At 36.5% G+C, this 16383-nt stretch overlaps 1 protein-coding gene across 1 annotated transcript; it reads right to left on the reverse strand.

Annotated features, from left to right (window-relative positions):
• Positions 1 to 9340: 9340 nt before the first annotated feature.
• Positions 9341 to 16104, reverse strand: LOC107761139 (protein EMBRYONIC FLOWER 1). Its single transcript, XM_016579311.2, has 7 exons — positions 15825 to 16104; positions 14707 to 14899; positions 13748 to 14154; positions 13527 to 13637; positions 12053 to 13440; positions 10232 to 11195; positions 9341 to 10085 (listed from the first exon to the last, which is right to left on the reverse strand). The coding sequence occupies exons 2-7, from the start codon at positions 14874 to 14876 to the stop codon at positions 9613 to 9615; spliced, it is 3513 nt and encodes a 1170-aa protein (XP_016434797.2). The 5' UTR covers positions 14877 to 14899; positions 15825 to 16104; the 3' UTR covers positions 9341 to 9612.
• Positions 16105 to 16383: the final 279 nt, after the last annotated feature.

The raw sequence follows: 16383 nt of genomic DNA on the forward strand, positions 1-16383 counted from the left end.
ATAATATGCTGGAAGTTCATACACAGGTGCTCTAATCTCCAGTATATTATGCTGGAACTTTCCGCGTGTTGGAGTTTCAGTATAATATACTGGAAGCTCATACACATGTGCACCAATTTCCAGTATATTGTGCTGGACCGATCCGTGTTGCACCAAAATAGTGATTATTTTTCAATGACTTTGCAAACGCTGGCTATTTTTCAATTACCAATCTGAAAACTGGCTAGTCCGTGCTATTTTTACGGGACTTTCTAGCACGAGTCTAGATTTAATCGTGTCCCAATGATCATGGGGTGAGAAATCAAAAAAGAAATAAGGGAAATCTTATTTGTTTATTCCGTAAAATGACATTGGATGATAAGATAATTAAATGGTGTTTCACTGTTTCTATTACTTTTGATGTTTCTATTTTTCTATACGCTTCGGTGCTTTATATTGATCCTAATTTGATTTTCGATATCTTCATTTTTGGCAATGGTTCTAAAGTAGAAATGGTTAACCATTATCATAAGAACATTCAAATGTCGATAGAAACTTTTGTTTGATTTATCACATAATTTATAAATGAATTATACGTATATTATATATCTGTCGGCTATTTTTAGTTTAAGCAGTTGGTGGTCGATCACTTAGGTTAATTATTCATTTATTATTTTGTACTACTTCCAATAGCTCTCCGTTATAAACTATTGGGACTTGGGAGCGTCCTGCTACTCTTTAGAACTTGTTTTTCCGATGCCACGTATTAGCCAATTTCTTTTTCTTCTTTTCAATTTAGTCAATTAATTGATGACCAAAATTGAAAATAAATTTTTTGTAACTATAACGTAGTGTCAAAGTTGCCATTGACGAAGGAGATAAATCACCAATTAGCAAAAGGAGGGAAAAAACAAAAATAAAAATGCACTAATTTTAGAAAATAAAACTAATCAAAACTGTTTAAAAGGGAAATGATATATTCCTTGACATGCAATTCAAATGACCTTTTAGCTTTTTTCCTCATAATCCATTAGATCAATTGGATATTTTAGGTTTCCTGGAATAGTGGAAATTTTTAGGAGACAATGAGGAATTATATAATGTGGCCTTGTTTTGCCAAGGAAGGAATAGTAATTACAACTAGGAATTTATCTACTACTGTTTGTAATAGCCTAGCAACTCTTGGCAATATTATTGCATGTTACTGGTAATGTTATTGCCATCACTATGCATGGCACAACCAGCGCCCCTACGATCTACCTGTAATCAGAGGCGGAACTAAAATTTCAAGCTTATGGATTCAGGATTCTAATCGTTTGCTGTTATTGGGTTCTAAATTAATAATTTGTACATATTCAATGAAATTTTTAAGACAAATACAGGGTTCGAACCAAAGCTACTAGATTCGGCCGAACCCGCTCCCAATTAGAGCATAGGTTAACCACCAGCTACTTTACTGCTTTGACCCATTTTTAGCTAGTAGTTAAGATTTTGTTAGTCCTTTATTTTCTCAAATAAATCTCCTTATTCAAGGAGTTTGTTCAGCAAGTAGTTGAGTCCTCCTCTTCTAGAGGAGTTAGTTTAGGGAATTAGTTTTTTCACTCTTGTATTTAAAGGTTGCTTTGATTCAATAAAGTAATTAGCTTTTTGTGTTTCTCTTGTTCTTATATGGTATCAGAGCTTCAACAAACTCTAATAAGTAAGATCCTACCTTTTTTCTCTCCCACCCACCCTCAACAAATGGCCAACACGACTGGAGTTGTTAATGCTGATAACAATAGTGGTGTGATGGTCGTCCAATTTAATCATGCGTCACAATTGCCAATAAAATTACAAGGCAGCCACAACTTTGTAACTTGGAAGGCGCAATTTTCCATGCTTATGCACGGTCATGATCTTTATGGTCATCTAGATGGGTTTACCCCTGCTCCATCTTGCACTATCACAACTGGCACAGTCCTTAGTGCCAATCCTGCATTTGCTTTTTGGTTTCGTCAAGACCAACTCATTCAAAATGCATTTATGGCATCCGTTGATCCAACATTTGCCACTACTGTTGCAGCTGTTGATTCAGCACAAAAAGCCTGGGATGCATTGCATACTGCATATGCTAACAAGTCCCAAACCAGAATTTTCAGTCTTCGCGATCGACTTGCGCGACTCACAAAAGACTCCCAACCAATCACTGAATATTTGCAAAATATTCGATCTATGGCTGACGAACTCTCTACTGCTGGTGCCCCTGTCACAAACTCTGAACTCATTGTTAAGATCCTGAGTGGTCTTAGACTAGAGTTTCGTGAGATTTCTGTTGCAATTCGTGCTCGTGACTCCACTATTACGTATGAAGAACTCTATGAGAAGCTTCTTGATCATGAACTTTTCCTTAGACATGAAGAGTAAAGAAAGCTCCTAGCCAGATTACTGATGCTGCTGCTACATTTAACAAATCTAAAAACTCGAACAATCGCAACAATCGTCGCTCCAACAATAACAATGGCAGCAACCAACAATGGCGATACAACAATTGCTTTAATTCACAAAATCAGGGCGATCTTCGAACACCAACAACTCTTATGATGGTGTTCGCTACCAGTTTTGTGCAACAAACTAGGTCATGTTGCAAGTGTATGCAAATCTAGATCTCACAATCATTTTTTAGGCCAAGGCCAACTATGTTTTGGGAATGCACGCATCAACAAATCCCTGGATTCTCGACTCTGGAGCATCTCATCACATAACTGATAATCCTCACAACTTGCAGGAATACAATGGCATGGAACAGATCTCCATGGGTGATGGTAACAAAATAACAATAACTCACACTGGTTTAACTCAATTACATGCATCAAAAAATGCTTTTAAACTTTCTAACACTCTTTGTGCTCCTAACATTAAACGCAACTTACTCTCCGTTTCTAAATTTTGTCAAGATAACCTAACCTCTATTGAATTCTTTCTGTTTCACTTTTCTGTGAAGGACCTGGAAATGCGAAATCCGTTGGTGTACGGTCGTAGGAGTAGAGACGGTCTCTATGAGTGGCTAACCTCACCTTCCATATCTTCTCCTAAAGCACATTTGGCCTCCACTAACACATCCATCTTCACCTGGCATTGTCGATTGGGTCATCCGCATGCAAGAGTTTTAAGTTTTGTTTGAATAAATTCTCGCTACCTTACTCGAGAGACAAATTTTTAGTTTGTAATTCTTGTTCATCGAATAAGGGTCATCGACATCCTTTTCAGAATCTTACTTTATCAAGTTCCAAACCGTTTCAAACAATATTTAGTAATTTATGGGGTCCTTCTCCGGTTTTATCGATTGACAAAAAAATATACTACTGCATTTTTGTTGATCAATACACCAAATATACTTGGCTATATACATTAAAAAGTAAAAGTGAGGTTAAAGATCTTTTCAAAAATTATCAAGCATTAATGGAACGATGTTTCAATATAAAAATTCTTTCTATCTATATAGATGGTGGTGGCGAATATAAAAGTCTTGATCCATACCTACGTTCTCAGGGTATTGAACATCTTTTATCTCCCCCATACACCCCCCAAAGAGTCGCTCTTTCCGAAAGACGTCAAAGACATATTATTGAAACGACAAGAATTTTACTTCATGAAGCTTCGCTTCCACCGACTCTTTGGTATTTTGCTTGTCAACATGCGGTTTATCTTATAAATCACGTGCCAAGCTCGCTTTTACAAAATAAATCACCTTTTCAAATATTGTTTGGTAACGATCCAGATTATAATTTTTTAAAAATTTTCGGGTATCTCTGTTATCCCTGGCTCAAACCCTATTCAAAAAATAAATTAGATCCACGGTCAACACCTTGTGTTTATTTAGGTTATTCTTTAAATTATTATTGTCATCAATGTTTTGATCCGAAATCTTCCAAAATATATTATCTCGAGATGTAAAATTTTTTGAAAATAATTTTCCTTTTCAAATGTCTTTTCAAATATTTTCTTAAATTTTAAAACTCTTGCGTGGGAAAACCTAACTGAAACCAACCCAACAAAATCTCCTATTTTTTTTTCCTCCCATAGTTAGTGAATTACCCAACCCTATACTTATCCCAAATATAGAAACCAGCGCTCACAAAGACACCGTATACTCTGCCTGTGCTCCAACAGAATCTGCAACTACATGTACGTCTTCTACTTCTCCTCCTACAAATTATGTTCTTCCTCCCGATCTTAATGATACCCAATCTTATCCCCCATTACCATCCCCAACAGTTATCCCAAGAAATTCAAATGTCTCCTCTCCTCCACAATTACTACGTACATTATCACCACCCCCTTCTTCAACACCTATATATTCTCAACAACCATTCACCTCAGTCCCACATCCTCAACCACCATCTTTTTCAATTGTATACAGTCGCAAAACGACCAAAATGACAACTACTGGCCAAACCATTGTTGCTCGTACCACTGCCTCAACTCCGCAACCCACACAACCTTCTCTCCCTCCTCCAAATCGTGTTGTGACTCGTTCACAAAACAACATTCACAAACCGAAAACGATCCTTGACTTCATGGCTCACTTATCCCCCACCATCACCCCTACCAGTTTTAAACAAGCTAACAAATACCCAGAGTGGCAGAGAGCAATGAAAAGTGAATTTGATGCATTATTGAATAATCAGACATGGGAATTGGTACCATATGACCCCATAAATTATTTCGTGCAAATGGTTATACAGGTTAAAGAGAAAAGCTGATGGAACAATCGATCGCTACAAGGCTCGTCTTGTTGCAAAGGGGTTTACACAACACCCTGGAATTGACTTTCATGCTACTTTTAGTCCGGTTGTCAAACCGACTACTGTGCGCTTGGTGCTTTCGATTGCTGTCCAGCAGAATTAGCCCATACGTCAGTTTGATGTCAACAACGAGTTCTTGCAGGGTTACCTAGAAGAAGAAGTCTACATGGTCCAACCTCCGGGTTTTGAAGACGAGCAGTTCCCCTCACATATATGTCGCCTAAAGAAAGCTATATACGGAATCAAGCAAGCTCCTCGGGCCTAGTACAATGAACTTAAGACGTTCCTTCTTTATTTGGAATTTGTCAAGTCCGAATCTGATGCATCGCCTTTCATTCGCAAAGTGTCGAACAACGTGTTGTATGTGCTAGTTTATGTCGACGATATCATCATCACCGGAAGCCATAGCTCATATGTAAATCAGGCTATACGTTGTATTGCAGGCCGTTTTTCCATTAAGGATCTCGGAAACCTTAACTTTTTTCTTGGAGTTGAGGTACTCCGTGTTGCAGATGAAATTACTCTATCACAATCCAATTACATCAGTGAAATCCTCTCTGAAGAAAATATGAAAGACTGCAATTCCGCAAAAACTCCAATGAGTTCCAGTGAAGTGCTTCAACAAAATGATGGAGCGGAACCAACTGATGCCACTCGCTACAAGAGAGTTCTTGGAAAACTACAGTACACTGGAAAGCACTCAAACAAGTACTCAGGTATCTTCAAGGAACAATTCAGTTTGGTCTTCGCATTCAAAGAGATAATGATTTCAAGCTACACATGTATTCTGATGTGGATTGGGCTGGAGATACGAGTGATCAAGCCTCCACTACTGGTTACATGCTATTTTTTGGCCAAAATCCTGTGAGCTGGTCATCCAAGAAACAAAGAACAGTTGCTCGCTCATCAACCGAAGCAGAGTATCGAGCGATTGCAAGTGCACTTGCTGAAACAAATTGGGTGACGAATCTGCTAAATGAACTACATGTTTCACTTCCACAAGCACCAACCATTTACTGTGACAATGTTGGTGTAACTTATTTGTACGAAAATTCAGTCTTCCATAGCCGCATGAAACACATTGCAGTGGACTTTCACTTTGTTCGGAAGCAAGTCCAACATAATCAAGTTCGCATTGTTCATATTCATACTGCAGTAAGTTAACCACCAGCTACTTTACTGCTTTGACCCATTCTTTAGTTAGTAGTTAGGATTTTGTTAGTCTTTTATTTTCTCAAATAAATCTCCTTATTCAAGGAGTTTGTTCAGCAAGTAGTTGAGTCCTCCTATTCCAGAGGAATTAGTCTAGGGAATTGATTTTTTCACTCTTGTATTTAAAGGTTGCTTTGATTCAATAAAATAATTAGCTTTTTGTGTTTCTCTTGTTTTTATACTCCCGACACTCTAGTTCCGCCCCTGCCCGTAATATTACTTCGTTTTACCCCAAAATGAATTATAAGTAAGAAATAAAAGAATAAAAGCAACTATGGTTAAGAAAAATGCTGTTTTTTCTACGTACCTTTTGGTCTTAAGGCATGCATGGCAGAATATATTTGAACGCCATAACTTTAGGATTCTGGACGTGGACATAGAAAACAACCTGAGGCGCGCGTGTGTATATATATATTACTAAAATTTAATTTCTAGTGTTTAATATGTTCAATGACAAGATTTTGACACGGAACTCATCAAATTTAAATTCTAAATTCGTCTTTGGATAGAATTAAAGACGTGACGGCATATGCCGGAGTGGGGCTGCGGGCAAAGATAGCAACATATGAATCACAAAAGAATACATATATTTCATTCCTATGAAAATGGCACTGGTATATAAATTGAAGATCGATTGAATGTGCAGTGAAATCAGATAAGTGCCGAGCGGTGTTTTAAAAAGCGAGGACGTGAGGCGGGGCGTTTTACTTGATACAGGGCGAGGCGTAAGCCCCACGGATCTTTAAATTTTTTAATTTATAAATTAATAATATAGCATTGTAAAACAAAAAATATAAAAAGTAAATTCAAAGTTCAAGAAAACTGAAAAAATTAAAGAAACTCATAAAAAATAAAATATCTAGCAGGTTTTACAAATATAAATAATGCAATAATGTTAAAGTTACTAATAAATCAACTATAACGTCTTAAATTTCAAACAATTATAAATTATAACTTCTAAAAAATATTATCAAACTGCATATTTTACCTTCCTAATAATAAATACACTATAAATTTTATCAATACTATAATTTAAAATTATTACTCCTTCACGAGTAAATACAAAATTATTTTTAAATAGCAAAATAATAGATGTATAATAATTTTGAGAGACATTGAACTAAGGCATGAAGATCTAGCAAGTAAAGATATAAATTTTGGCTATCTATTTTCAGAAAAAATATTCAAATGATATACGCCTCATAATGTTCTCAATTAATAAATATGCAATATTATGCTTCATTATTTGAGTTATTCAAAATTTTCATATTTATATAGATGAAAGAACTTTAATTATTCAATTGTTAAAGAATTTTGAGAGTAAAAAGTACTAATTAGTGAATTCGACACACGATTTGCATAGGAACTGTTGAGTTAGCCCCAGACATTGAGCTTTACGCGTGTTTTGGGCGCATAGTCGGGCGCTTCAGGGCGTAAGTCTTACAGAACTAAACCCCACACATAAGCCTCAACGTGTTTTGATAGTGCCCCGAGGCGAGTTCCAAAAAATCTTTTAAAATACTGGTGCCAAGCGACATATAAGTTGTGGTATCCCACTAGTCCAACTATTTCGGATTCGCATTGCATAGAACTTTAAAAGAATAGTCTATTCAAGAAATTCTGTGTGATATGAATGAAGTTAATAAGACAATTGAAGAATGCGGAAAGTATCACAATTAACTTGGCGCGATTGCAGTCAAATAATTAAAGTCACATTCTTTTGGTCCAGACTCCAGAATTCATAATTAAATTCCTAATTTTTTCAAAACAAATATGGAAGATATATAATTTAGATATATTCTTTCTTGTTTAGGTATTTAATTTGAGCATCAGGTCTTTCAGAATCAAACCAATATTATCAAATTCTCAGCTATATATCATCAGATTGGACCCACAAAAAAGAAAGAAAGAAAAAAAAGAAGAAATATCCAGTTTTGTGACGACTATTGAAGTCATAACTGCATTATACAAATATTTGCAAATTACCCACTTTGGAACATATGCAACTGAAGTTACAAAAATCTCGCATCTGAAGTTATAAATTTCGGGCAGCTTTCGCGTATGAGGTTTTTTCGTGATATGAAGCTACAAATTTCGGGTAATATTCGTGTCTGAAGTTCTCCCTCATGATAGTGCAAGCTTCAAACAACCACGTCTAAAGTTCGCATGAAGTTCTCGCTTCTAAAGTTTTCCTAGTTCATTTTAGCCTAGTTCTTTCAATGTGGACACAAAATTATGTGTAAAAAGTCACTAAAATTATAGTAATAAATAGTAGATTCAACCTATAATTTTAAAAGTACAATATATTTAACACTAAATTTTTTAAAATTGAATCTATAGAGCTTAAATAATGAATTCGCCTCTAATTATGAGTACGACTGAAGGGTTGGCGAGAACTCGTCAACAAGTATAAAAGATTGTAACATTCACTCAGAGAATAGGTGGATTTTAACTCTACAGCACTCCTCTTGAGTCCTCTCCTTGTCTTTCTTTTACAAACCTCAAGATCGTACAATAAGATCATGAAAAAATTGGGTATTTCGAAAGTCTTATACTAATTAGATTAATTAGAACCTAATTACAAGCAGTCATTTGTAGCAAGTATGGACCATATAAATTATTTATGTAACTCTCCCTTGACGGTGGCGGAGAATGAGTATAGGTTACGGGTTCGTTTTGGTCTAAACTTTGTATTTGTCTTAAGAAATCCAGTAAAGATGTACAAATTACGAACCCATAAGCTTCTAATCTTGACTCTGCCTCTGTCACTCGATCAAGTGTAACTGGGAGCAGTCGGATGTTGTTCCACTTTTAATTAATTCTCTTGATTACATGAATCTAACTATAGTTTGTCCAAACTGACCCTTAAAGAAGTACTTTTTCCGTTCAATTTTTTGTAGTTTTTTTGTTTAACCATATGGCATCCGAAACCTAGTAACGAACTAATCCAGATTCATCAAAATTTACCAATAATTGAGGGATCAAAACTGCAATTATCCCTATATATATTATTCATCTGAGAATGTTTGTTGTTCAAAATTGAAAGAAAAGTGTAAAAGAACACCACTAAAGTGTTTCAGGCTTGCAACTAGCAAGCATCATCTGTAGAACTAAAGTCTCGGACTAGTTAGAGTCGACTATATGAAGATCAAAACAGAACAACAGAATATATACCAGAAAATAGAAGGTACCCTTATAATATTGAAGAGCAAAGCTGATTTTATCTCATGTTTTCTCTTTTCAACATACAAAAGATACACATTTTAAGCTGCTGCTTCTTCTTCTTCTTTTTTTTTTCTTTTTTTTTTTTTACAATAGAAGCACAACAACACACAAGTTATCTAAAATTCACCATGCCTCCAAGCTGGATCAAGATCCGGAATCAAGAGCTCCGGTTTTTTGAATCAGTTCAAGTTTGTGTCCAGAGTATAACTCTATTCAAAGTTTCTGAACATTTTGATACATTTCTTATTATCACAGATTTAATTTACCCTGAAAACTTTAACTGGTATAGTAAATGAAATTATATGCTGGGAAACCAACCAGCATTAACCATATACCCGAGTATAAGTTGGGAGGTATGCTTTCAGCAGAATTGATTCTCCACAGCAAAAAGATAGACAATTTGTGGAACTCACTATGCACGGCCTAATGGTAGTAGTCTCCCTTCTTTTTCCTTTGTGATTCTCCGCTGCTTTCGCTTATTCAGATCAACAGTGTGAGATCTCTCTCTTGATGAGATTTTCTTCCCAATTCTTGGATCCTTTACACTCCTAGTGAAGGGGTTCCCTTCTTCTGGAATACTAAATTCAGCAGGGTTTCGGTTAAGGCTGCAAACATTACTTCCGTTGACTGGAAATACAGCTCTAGCATTACTGTGGCCCTCCAAGTCAAAGAATTTTGAAGCATTATGATCCTGCAGTGGAAGCACCTGAGAACTTGATGTGCCAAGGATTTTGTTTTGCTCATCCTTCTCAGGACAAGAATGTCGACTCATGCTTAGCAGGCCATTTGAAGATACAAATCTCTCCGATTTGCTTCCACCACATCGCGAAGGTGCGTGAGATTTTCTTGATTTCTCTTGTCCTCGAGACTTGAAAGATATTTGATCTGTAAAATCAGCTTATTAGAGTTTGTTTCATTTACACATGGAACGATGATTGGACCAATTAATGACCGGAAATGAAGATGAAAATATTCTAAGAAAGTTGAATCTTAATCAATAAAGGAACAAAAAGATTATCTAGAGCTCTAACCTGCATGATAACCACCAGGGTGTACCCCGGAAGACTCCTTCAACTGATGATGTGATAAATACGATCCATTGAGAATACTCTGCTTACCATCCGTTTGAAACCTCGGGTGATAACTGCATGGAGAAAAAGGTTTCTCCCGGAGCTTGTTTGTATCCAGATTGAAAGGAGGACTTGATGGCATCCTTCGGTCCATAAGGCTGAGTAACTGCATAGCTGGGATTGTCTCATTATTATAAGGATCTAAAGACCCCATATTTTTCACATTCAAATCGGCATTGCCTCCTGATTTGGGTAAAACAAGATGAGGCTCATTCTGCATTCTCACATCAACACTCTTTATGTCACTAATAGTCCTCCCTTTCTGAATCATTTTGTCATTTGGCTGACCAATGGATTTCTGTGCAATTCCAAGTCCTAATGGTGTGTTCTGCACATTTGAAAACCATACCGGGTTTGCTTCTTCACTATGCTGCAAACCGGATCTGATGTTCATGGAAGCAGAACCTTGGCCTACATTAGATAATTCCTGTTGAGTTTGTGGAAAGGTGCCAAACAGTTTGACCGGCAGTCTTTCAACCTGGGCCATTCCGAGGTGGTTCCTCTTAACATGAGAGAATTGGAGGGAGCTTCCTCTTCTTGCTCCAACATCGGTCTTTGTATTTGAATTAGATGGATGGAAACTAATTAAACCAGGACGTGACCATGTCACTGCTTCACCCTCACGTATCTCAGCATATGGCCTTGCAATACCATCAGTTCTTTCAATCATGCATTTGGTTTTGGTCTCAGTAAGACCCCTCTCGTACTGGTTCTTCGCCATTAGCTCCACTATTTCCATTGGTATATCATCTGATAACCCTCGTTCTAAAGCCTTCTCAGAGTGTTGATTTCTGTGATGCTTAATTACATCTGAATGCTCTAGAAATTCATTAAGATTGGCTCCATTATGCCGGTGAGGCATTTCCTGCAAAGGCAAATCTCTGTGACTTCACTGAATACAAACACTTACCTTAAAAATTGTGCTAATAAGTTGCATTGACTTACTCTACAACATTCATGAAACAGAAATAATAAAACAAGAAGTCACACGTCCACTGATTGAAATTTGTTTCACCTAAAAGACCTATAGAGAAGTATTAAGCATATAAAACAATACCAAATAAACTCAGGCTCACACTAATAAGCATGACCAGATCAGAAAATGTAATGATATTGTCTCTTAGCACTCGGATCGGATATTTAGCTAGTCACTTAAGTAACTTCATAGTTTAAGAACATAAAAAGAAATTTAACGTAAAAAGGGGGCATCACTGTCTAATGTGAATATCTTTTCTTTTCACCTTTGACATTGTAGCGTATACGAAATTCAACTTCTCAAATGAAGACGTTCTTTCATCAATCAGTCTTCTAAGATATCAAGAACAAGATTTTGAAATGGAAAACAGATCTCAGTTATCCTGCTGCCCTTTTCCAAAAGCTTTTCAACCCCCCTCAATCCCATGTGTTGGATCCAAACAATCAATCTGGCTATTTAAGATATCATTGCTAGTTTATTAACAGTATTTTTTCTTTTCCATCATCTCTGAACAAAGTAGCATTAGGTATATAAAACTACACTCAAGAACTGCAAAAAGTATCAGCTTTACTTTATAGCCTGAGCAACCAAAGAAAAGAAATGTTTCTAAATCAACTCAATTAAGATGCATTCTTAGCCATTTGATTTAGATCCTTTGACCCCACAGGACATTATGGAGGGGGAGGAAACTAAATCATCGCAAACAAAAGGGAGGCTAAAAGTAAAACACGGAAATAAACCAGTACCATTATATCGGAAACATGAAGGTTCCCCTTCTGAAGCAGATTTGGAGAGTTTTGGATCCCTTGCCACATTGATGATGTCTGGAAAATTCCCTGGTTGAGGTCATGAATCACTCCTTTCCTTGAAGATTGTGAATCAGTCACATTTGACTGTCCGACAAGAGTATTATCTTTCCCTCGAGGATCGCTACTCTTATTTCCCTTCTGCAGAATGAACGGCCAGGTTGTCATATTTCTTTTTTGGGTAATATCATTCTCAGCACATTTGTCAGAGTCTCTGAAGCTGTTCAAAGACAGGTCTAGCCTTACTTTATCAGACAATTCATGCGCTGGCTGAGAGGTCACCATTTCCATATCAGGTGTCACCAGTACGAGATTTTTCCTCCTGGTTGAACTTTCCCCCAGAGAATTATTGTCCGGATGCATAAGATTTGAGGGAACACGTCCAACTTCAGGAAACTTACTACTGTTCCAACACAAATCGGAGTCTCTATATGTTCCTACCAATGACTGATAACATTGAGCGGAATGAACGAGGCTATTCGCAGCACCATATCCCTTTGAACCGCAATCTTCTATGGTTGTATCCTTCCAGGGCATTTCAGGAGAATATCCATCGACAGGTCGAAGCTGCTTGTTTTTCTTTTTATTTATTCCATTTCTATGCTTAATTTGCAGACTTTTGGTACCACTCGCTATACCTTCTCCATCAGATTCCTTCTCATCTGAACGTGAATCATCAATTTCGATTGCCATGGAACTCCTCCCAGCTCCTCCATGAGAGGACCTGACCCTTTTAGCCACGTTACATTGTATGCCCATCTCCAACAGATTTCTGTCATCTTCTTGAGACAACTTCCTCTTCTTCTGAAAGGATCCCTTATCTTTAGAAGCACCAACTATTTCTTGCTCAGAAGGCACCGTGGGCGTGGTACTCGATGAACTACGCTCTGCTTTGGCATGCCTAGTCTCTGAATTGACTTGTCCACCCAATATATCAGTCAAGAGACGTACCTTTTGAGTTTTCCGACGTGGTAGATCATTTGGAATATCATGGTGCAAATCACACCGTCTTTTTTCAGCCAAAATTATGTCACATCTTGAAGATGTTTCATCATAATCTCTCAATTCAAGGGAAGGTAGCCTACTTAGTTTCGTCTTACTAGTTTCAAGAGCTTTACCGTTGCTACCTGATATATCAGATTGCTTGAAAGCCGTTGAGGCTTTCCTCTGTCCATCATTTGGAGAACCCATTTCTTTCTCTGGACTAATATCAGCACTTACATCATCAGCACTTATGTGGAGATTTCCATGATGAACAATTTTACCCCCTGCCAAGGTTGAGTCAGAGATTGCAACTCGTATTCTGCTGTTTGAGAGATAATTGGCAGCTGTTTTGGAAACCAAAAGAGCTCTCGTTAATTAAAAATTGACGATCATATGATATAGACGCATATAAAAAATGCTATTGAATTACCTGGGCTCTTTGAATCTATTTCTTGACCTGAGTGTTCTTTAGATATTGCTACCTCAATATTTGGATATCCGATCTCCTCATTTCTAACATTTCCGGAACCAGTTCTGTTGCCTGAAAAGCAATATGGATTATAAACACGTAGGCAGAAATTATTATCGTTCTAAATGAATAAAAAATATCCAAAATATGAGCCATAGTAAATGAATTATTAAAGAATATACCAGCTGCAATAGCTTTGTCTTCAACTACAGTGCACCTTCCTTTGTTTGGTTTACATAAGAAGTCATAGCCACTACTGGTATTGGGAGAACCATTGATAATAGCTTTGTTTCTGTCAGTTTTTCGTGAAGTTAACTCCTGCTTTGTCCCTGGAAATACATTTGCCATAGCACTAGTAGAAGCCATGTTTTCGGAGATCAATCTACTTCTGCAGCTTGAAGAAAGGACCTCACACTCTTCTCCTGCACTTTCTGTGCCTATCTCGTTAATGCAATTTTTGCATCGCCACCACCTAAATTTAGGAACATCTAGAGGAGGAAGTTGCTCCTCAGAAGTACTGCAATCACTGGTCGATGCAAAAGGAGAACAAATTTTCCTGTCCCTTTTTCTCATCTCAGCAACATATCCACTGTGTCCAATGTAAGAAATGTAGTCAAGAACATAGGAGTTCGCTAGAAAGACTGCAGTGTTTATTCATTGAAAAACATCCCAAGTGATTATTGGGTTTTATTCGACCTCAGAAGGCTTAAGACTGTAACTATAGTAGTAAAATTCAGCGCCTAGAAAATATTATCGGAAGAAAATCTTTTGACGGAGATAACCACAAAGCAAAAGTTTGACCGTACATAGGTGATGTGCCACGATTCATCCCACAAAAATCCAAAGATAGTAAAGCCAGCTATACATCTTGCCTAAACTTTCCACACTCTCCTATGTGTACGAGTAAACAATTATCAACCAATATCTGCTATCAGACATATAATCTATTTGTCAATCCAACACCGTAATCCAGTAAGAAAAAAGTGACCATCAATGGCAACAACAAACTTCCAAACACATCAGGTATCAACACAAAAGAATCGGCTTCTAAACGAAGTAAACTGAAGATAGCATAAAGGAAAGGTAAAACAGAAACTTTATGTAAGAAATAAGAAGGCAAACTGTACACATCAAGACTTACCGTATTGAAAAATGTGGACAGTTCCCTTCCTCTTTCTTCGGCATAGGAATATCAAGGTCTATAGATATTGATTCAATTTGTACGAGCGATCCCAAAGATTTCGACAAAGATGTATTGATATCAGTACTTGTGTGAGAATTTTCTTCCAGTGCTATGTTACTTTTCTCCATGTAAAAGGGAGACCAACTAAAAACTACATAAAGCAATGAATTTGCAGTCACAAAAATGAAATTCATGTCAGAAACTCAGAAAATGAAGCATTGCAAACAGCTAATTAATTATTTATAAGAAGATCAAAATATATTGTTGCATTTTGCATCGGCATTACTGAAATACATATGGGTCTTTAATTATATGTTTGTGTACGCTTAAAAGATTGGAACTTTATCATCAAATCATGCTTAAGGTACTTAAGGAGAAAATTTTAGTTCATAAAAAACCAACAGTGCCATATATGTAACTTTTATAAATTCGTCAGGTCACCTAAAAGCTAATTATATGTAACCGTCAATAAAAAAGTAGAATTAGCAACATGGGAAAAAGGTAGGTGTAAATATTATTTGTACTGCTAGTGTATATAAGTTAAATTCTAACATTATTACAATGCTGAATACCAAAGACATTACATTAAGGAATAACACGTGACTACAATTCTAATGAAATTCAAATGCTAAAAACCCTAATCTAAATGACAACAGAAATCAATCTTTTCCCATCAACTATTTCCATAATCAATCATTTGTAGCCGTTCTAGGAATTGTGCATTTGTTCCACAATTCACATAAAATCATACCTAAATCTAACAAATTAATATCCACAAGCAAAATTAGGGTTTTGTTAATACCCAATTATCTCGACAAGCTAAGTATAAACCTATAAGCAATCGAAGCTACAACCTTAAACACAGTAACAGACAAGAAAATAAAACCCAAGAAGTACACAAAAATAAATAACCAAAAAGGGGAAGAAAAAAAAAAAGAAATACTTAAAACGTACGGGAATCATTTCATGTCCAAAGAATCAGCTAAAAAATCGCGTAAAAAACAAAACCTCTCAAATCACCTTAAATCAAAAACCCAAAAATCAAAAACTAAAGAAAATTAAGTAAAAAAACTTACCTTTCTCCTAAATCGAAAGCTCAGATCAGAAAAACCCAGAATTATTTTTTTCCACGGCTGATAATAAGGCGACTATCTTTGTAAAGAAGAAACTGAAATGAAGCCAATTGTACAATTTTCTTGAAATGATTTTTAGAAAAATGAGAAGAATTGGGAGTGCGAAATGAAAGCGAAACCCTTTTTAGGTTTATTTTGGTTTGAGATGAAGTTGTAGAGAGAGAATAGGCAAGATGAGTGAGTGTTGAGGTTTTTTTGAAGTTTTTAACTTTTTATCTAATCTGATTCTTGAATTAGCCTTGTTGTTATTTATATATACACTCATTATTACGTGTATCTAACTTTAATTGAGATTTTGCATGTGTACAGATAGACGAGAGAGAAAAGGGATTGACCAAAGGGAATGTGACAAGTGTGATGCTTTGAAACCCTAGTAAAAAATTGAGTTGTGACGCGTGTATACACGCGCTACACGTGAGAGTGGGCCTTTTGAGTGGATGGTCCTTGTCTGAAGACAGGTGGCACGCACTTAGGAGAGATATGAGTGGTCCGTGCTGACGAG

The sequence above is a fragment of the Nicotiana tabacum genome, chromosome 19 (genome assembly GCF_000715075.1).
Source record: "Nicotiana tabacum cultivar K326 chromosome 19, ASM71507v2, whole genome shotgun sequence".
Taxonomy (NCBI): domain Eukaryota; kingdom Viridiplantae; phylum Streptophyta; class Magnoliopsida; order Solanales; family Solanaceae; genus Nicotiana; species Nicotiana tabacum.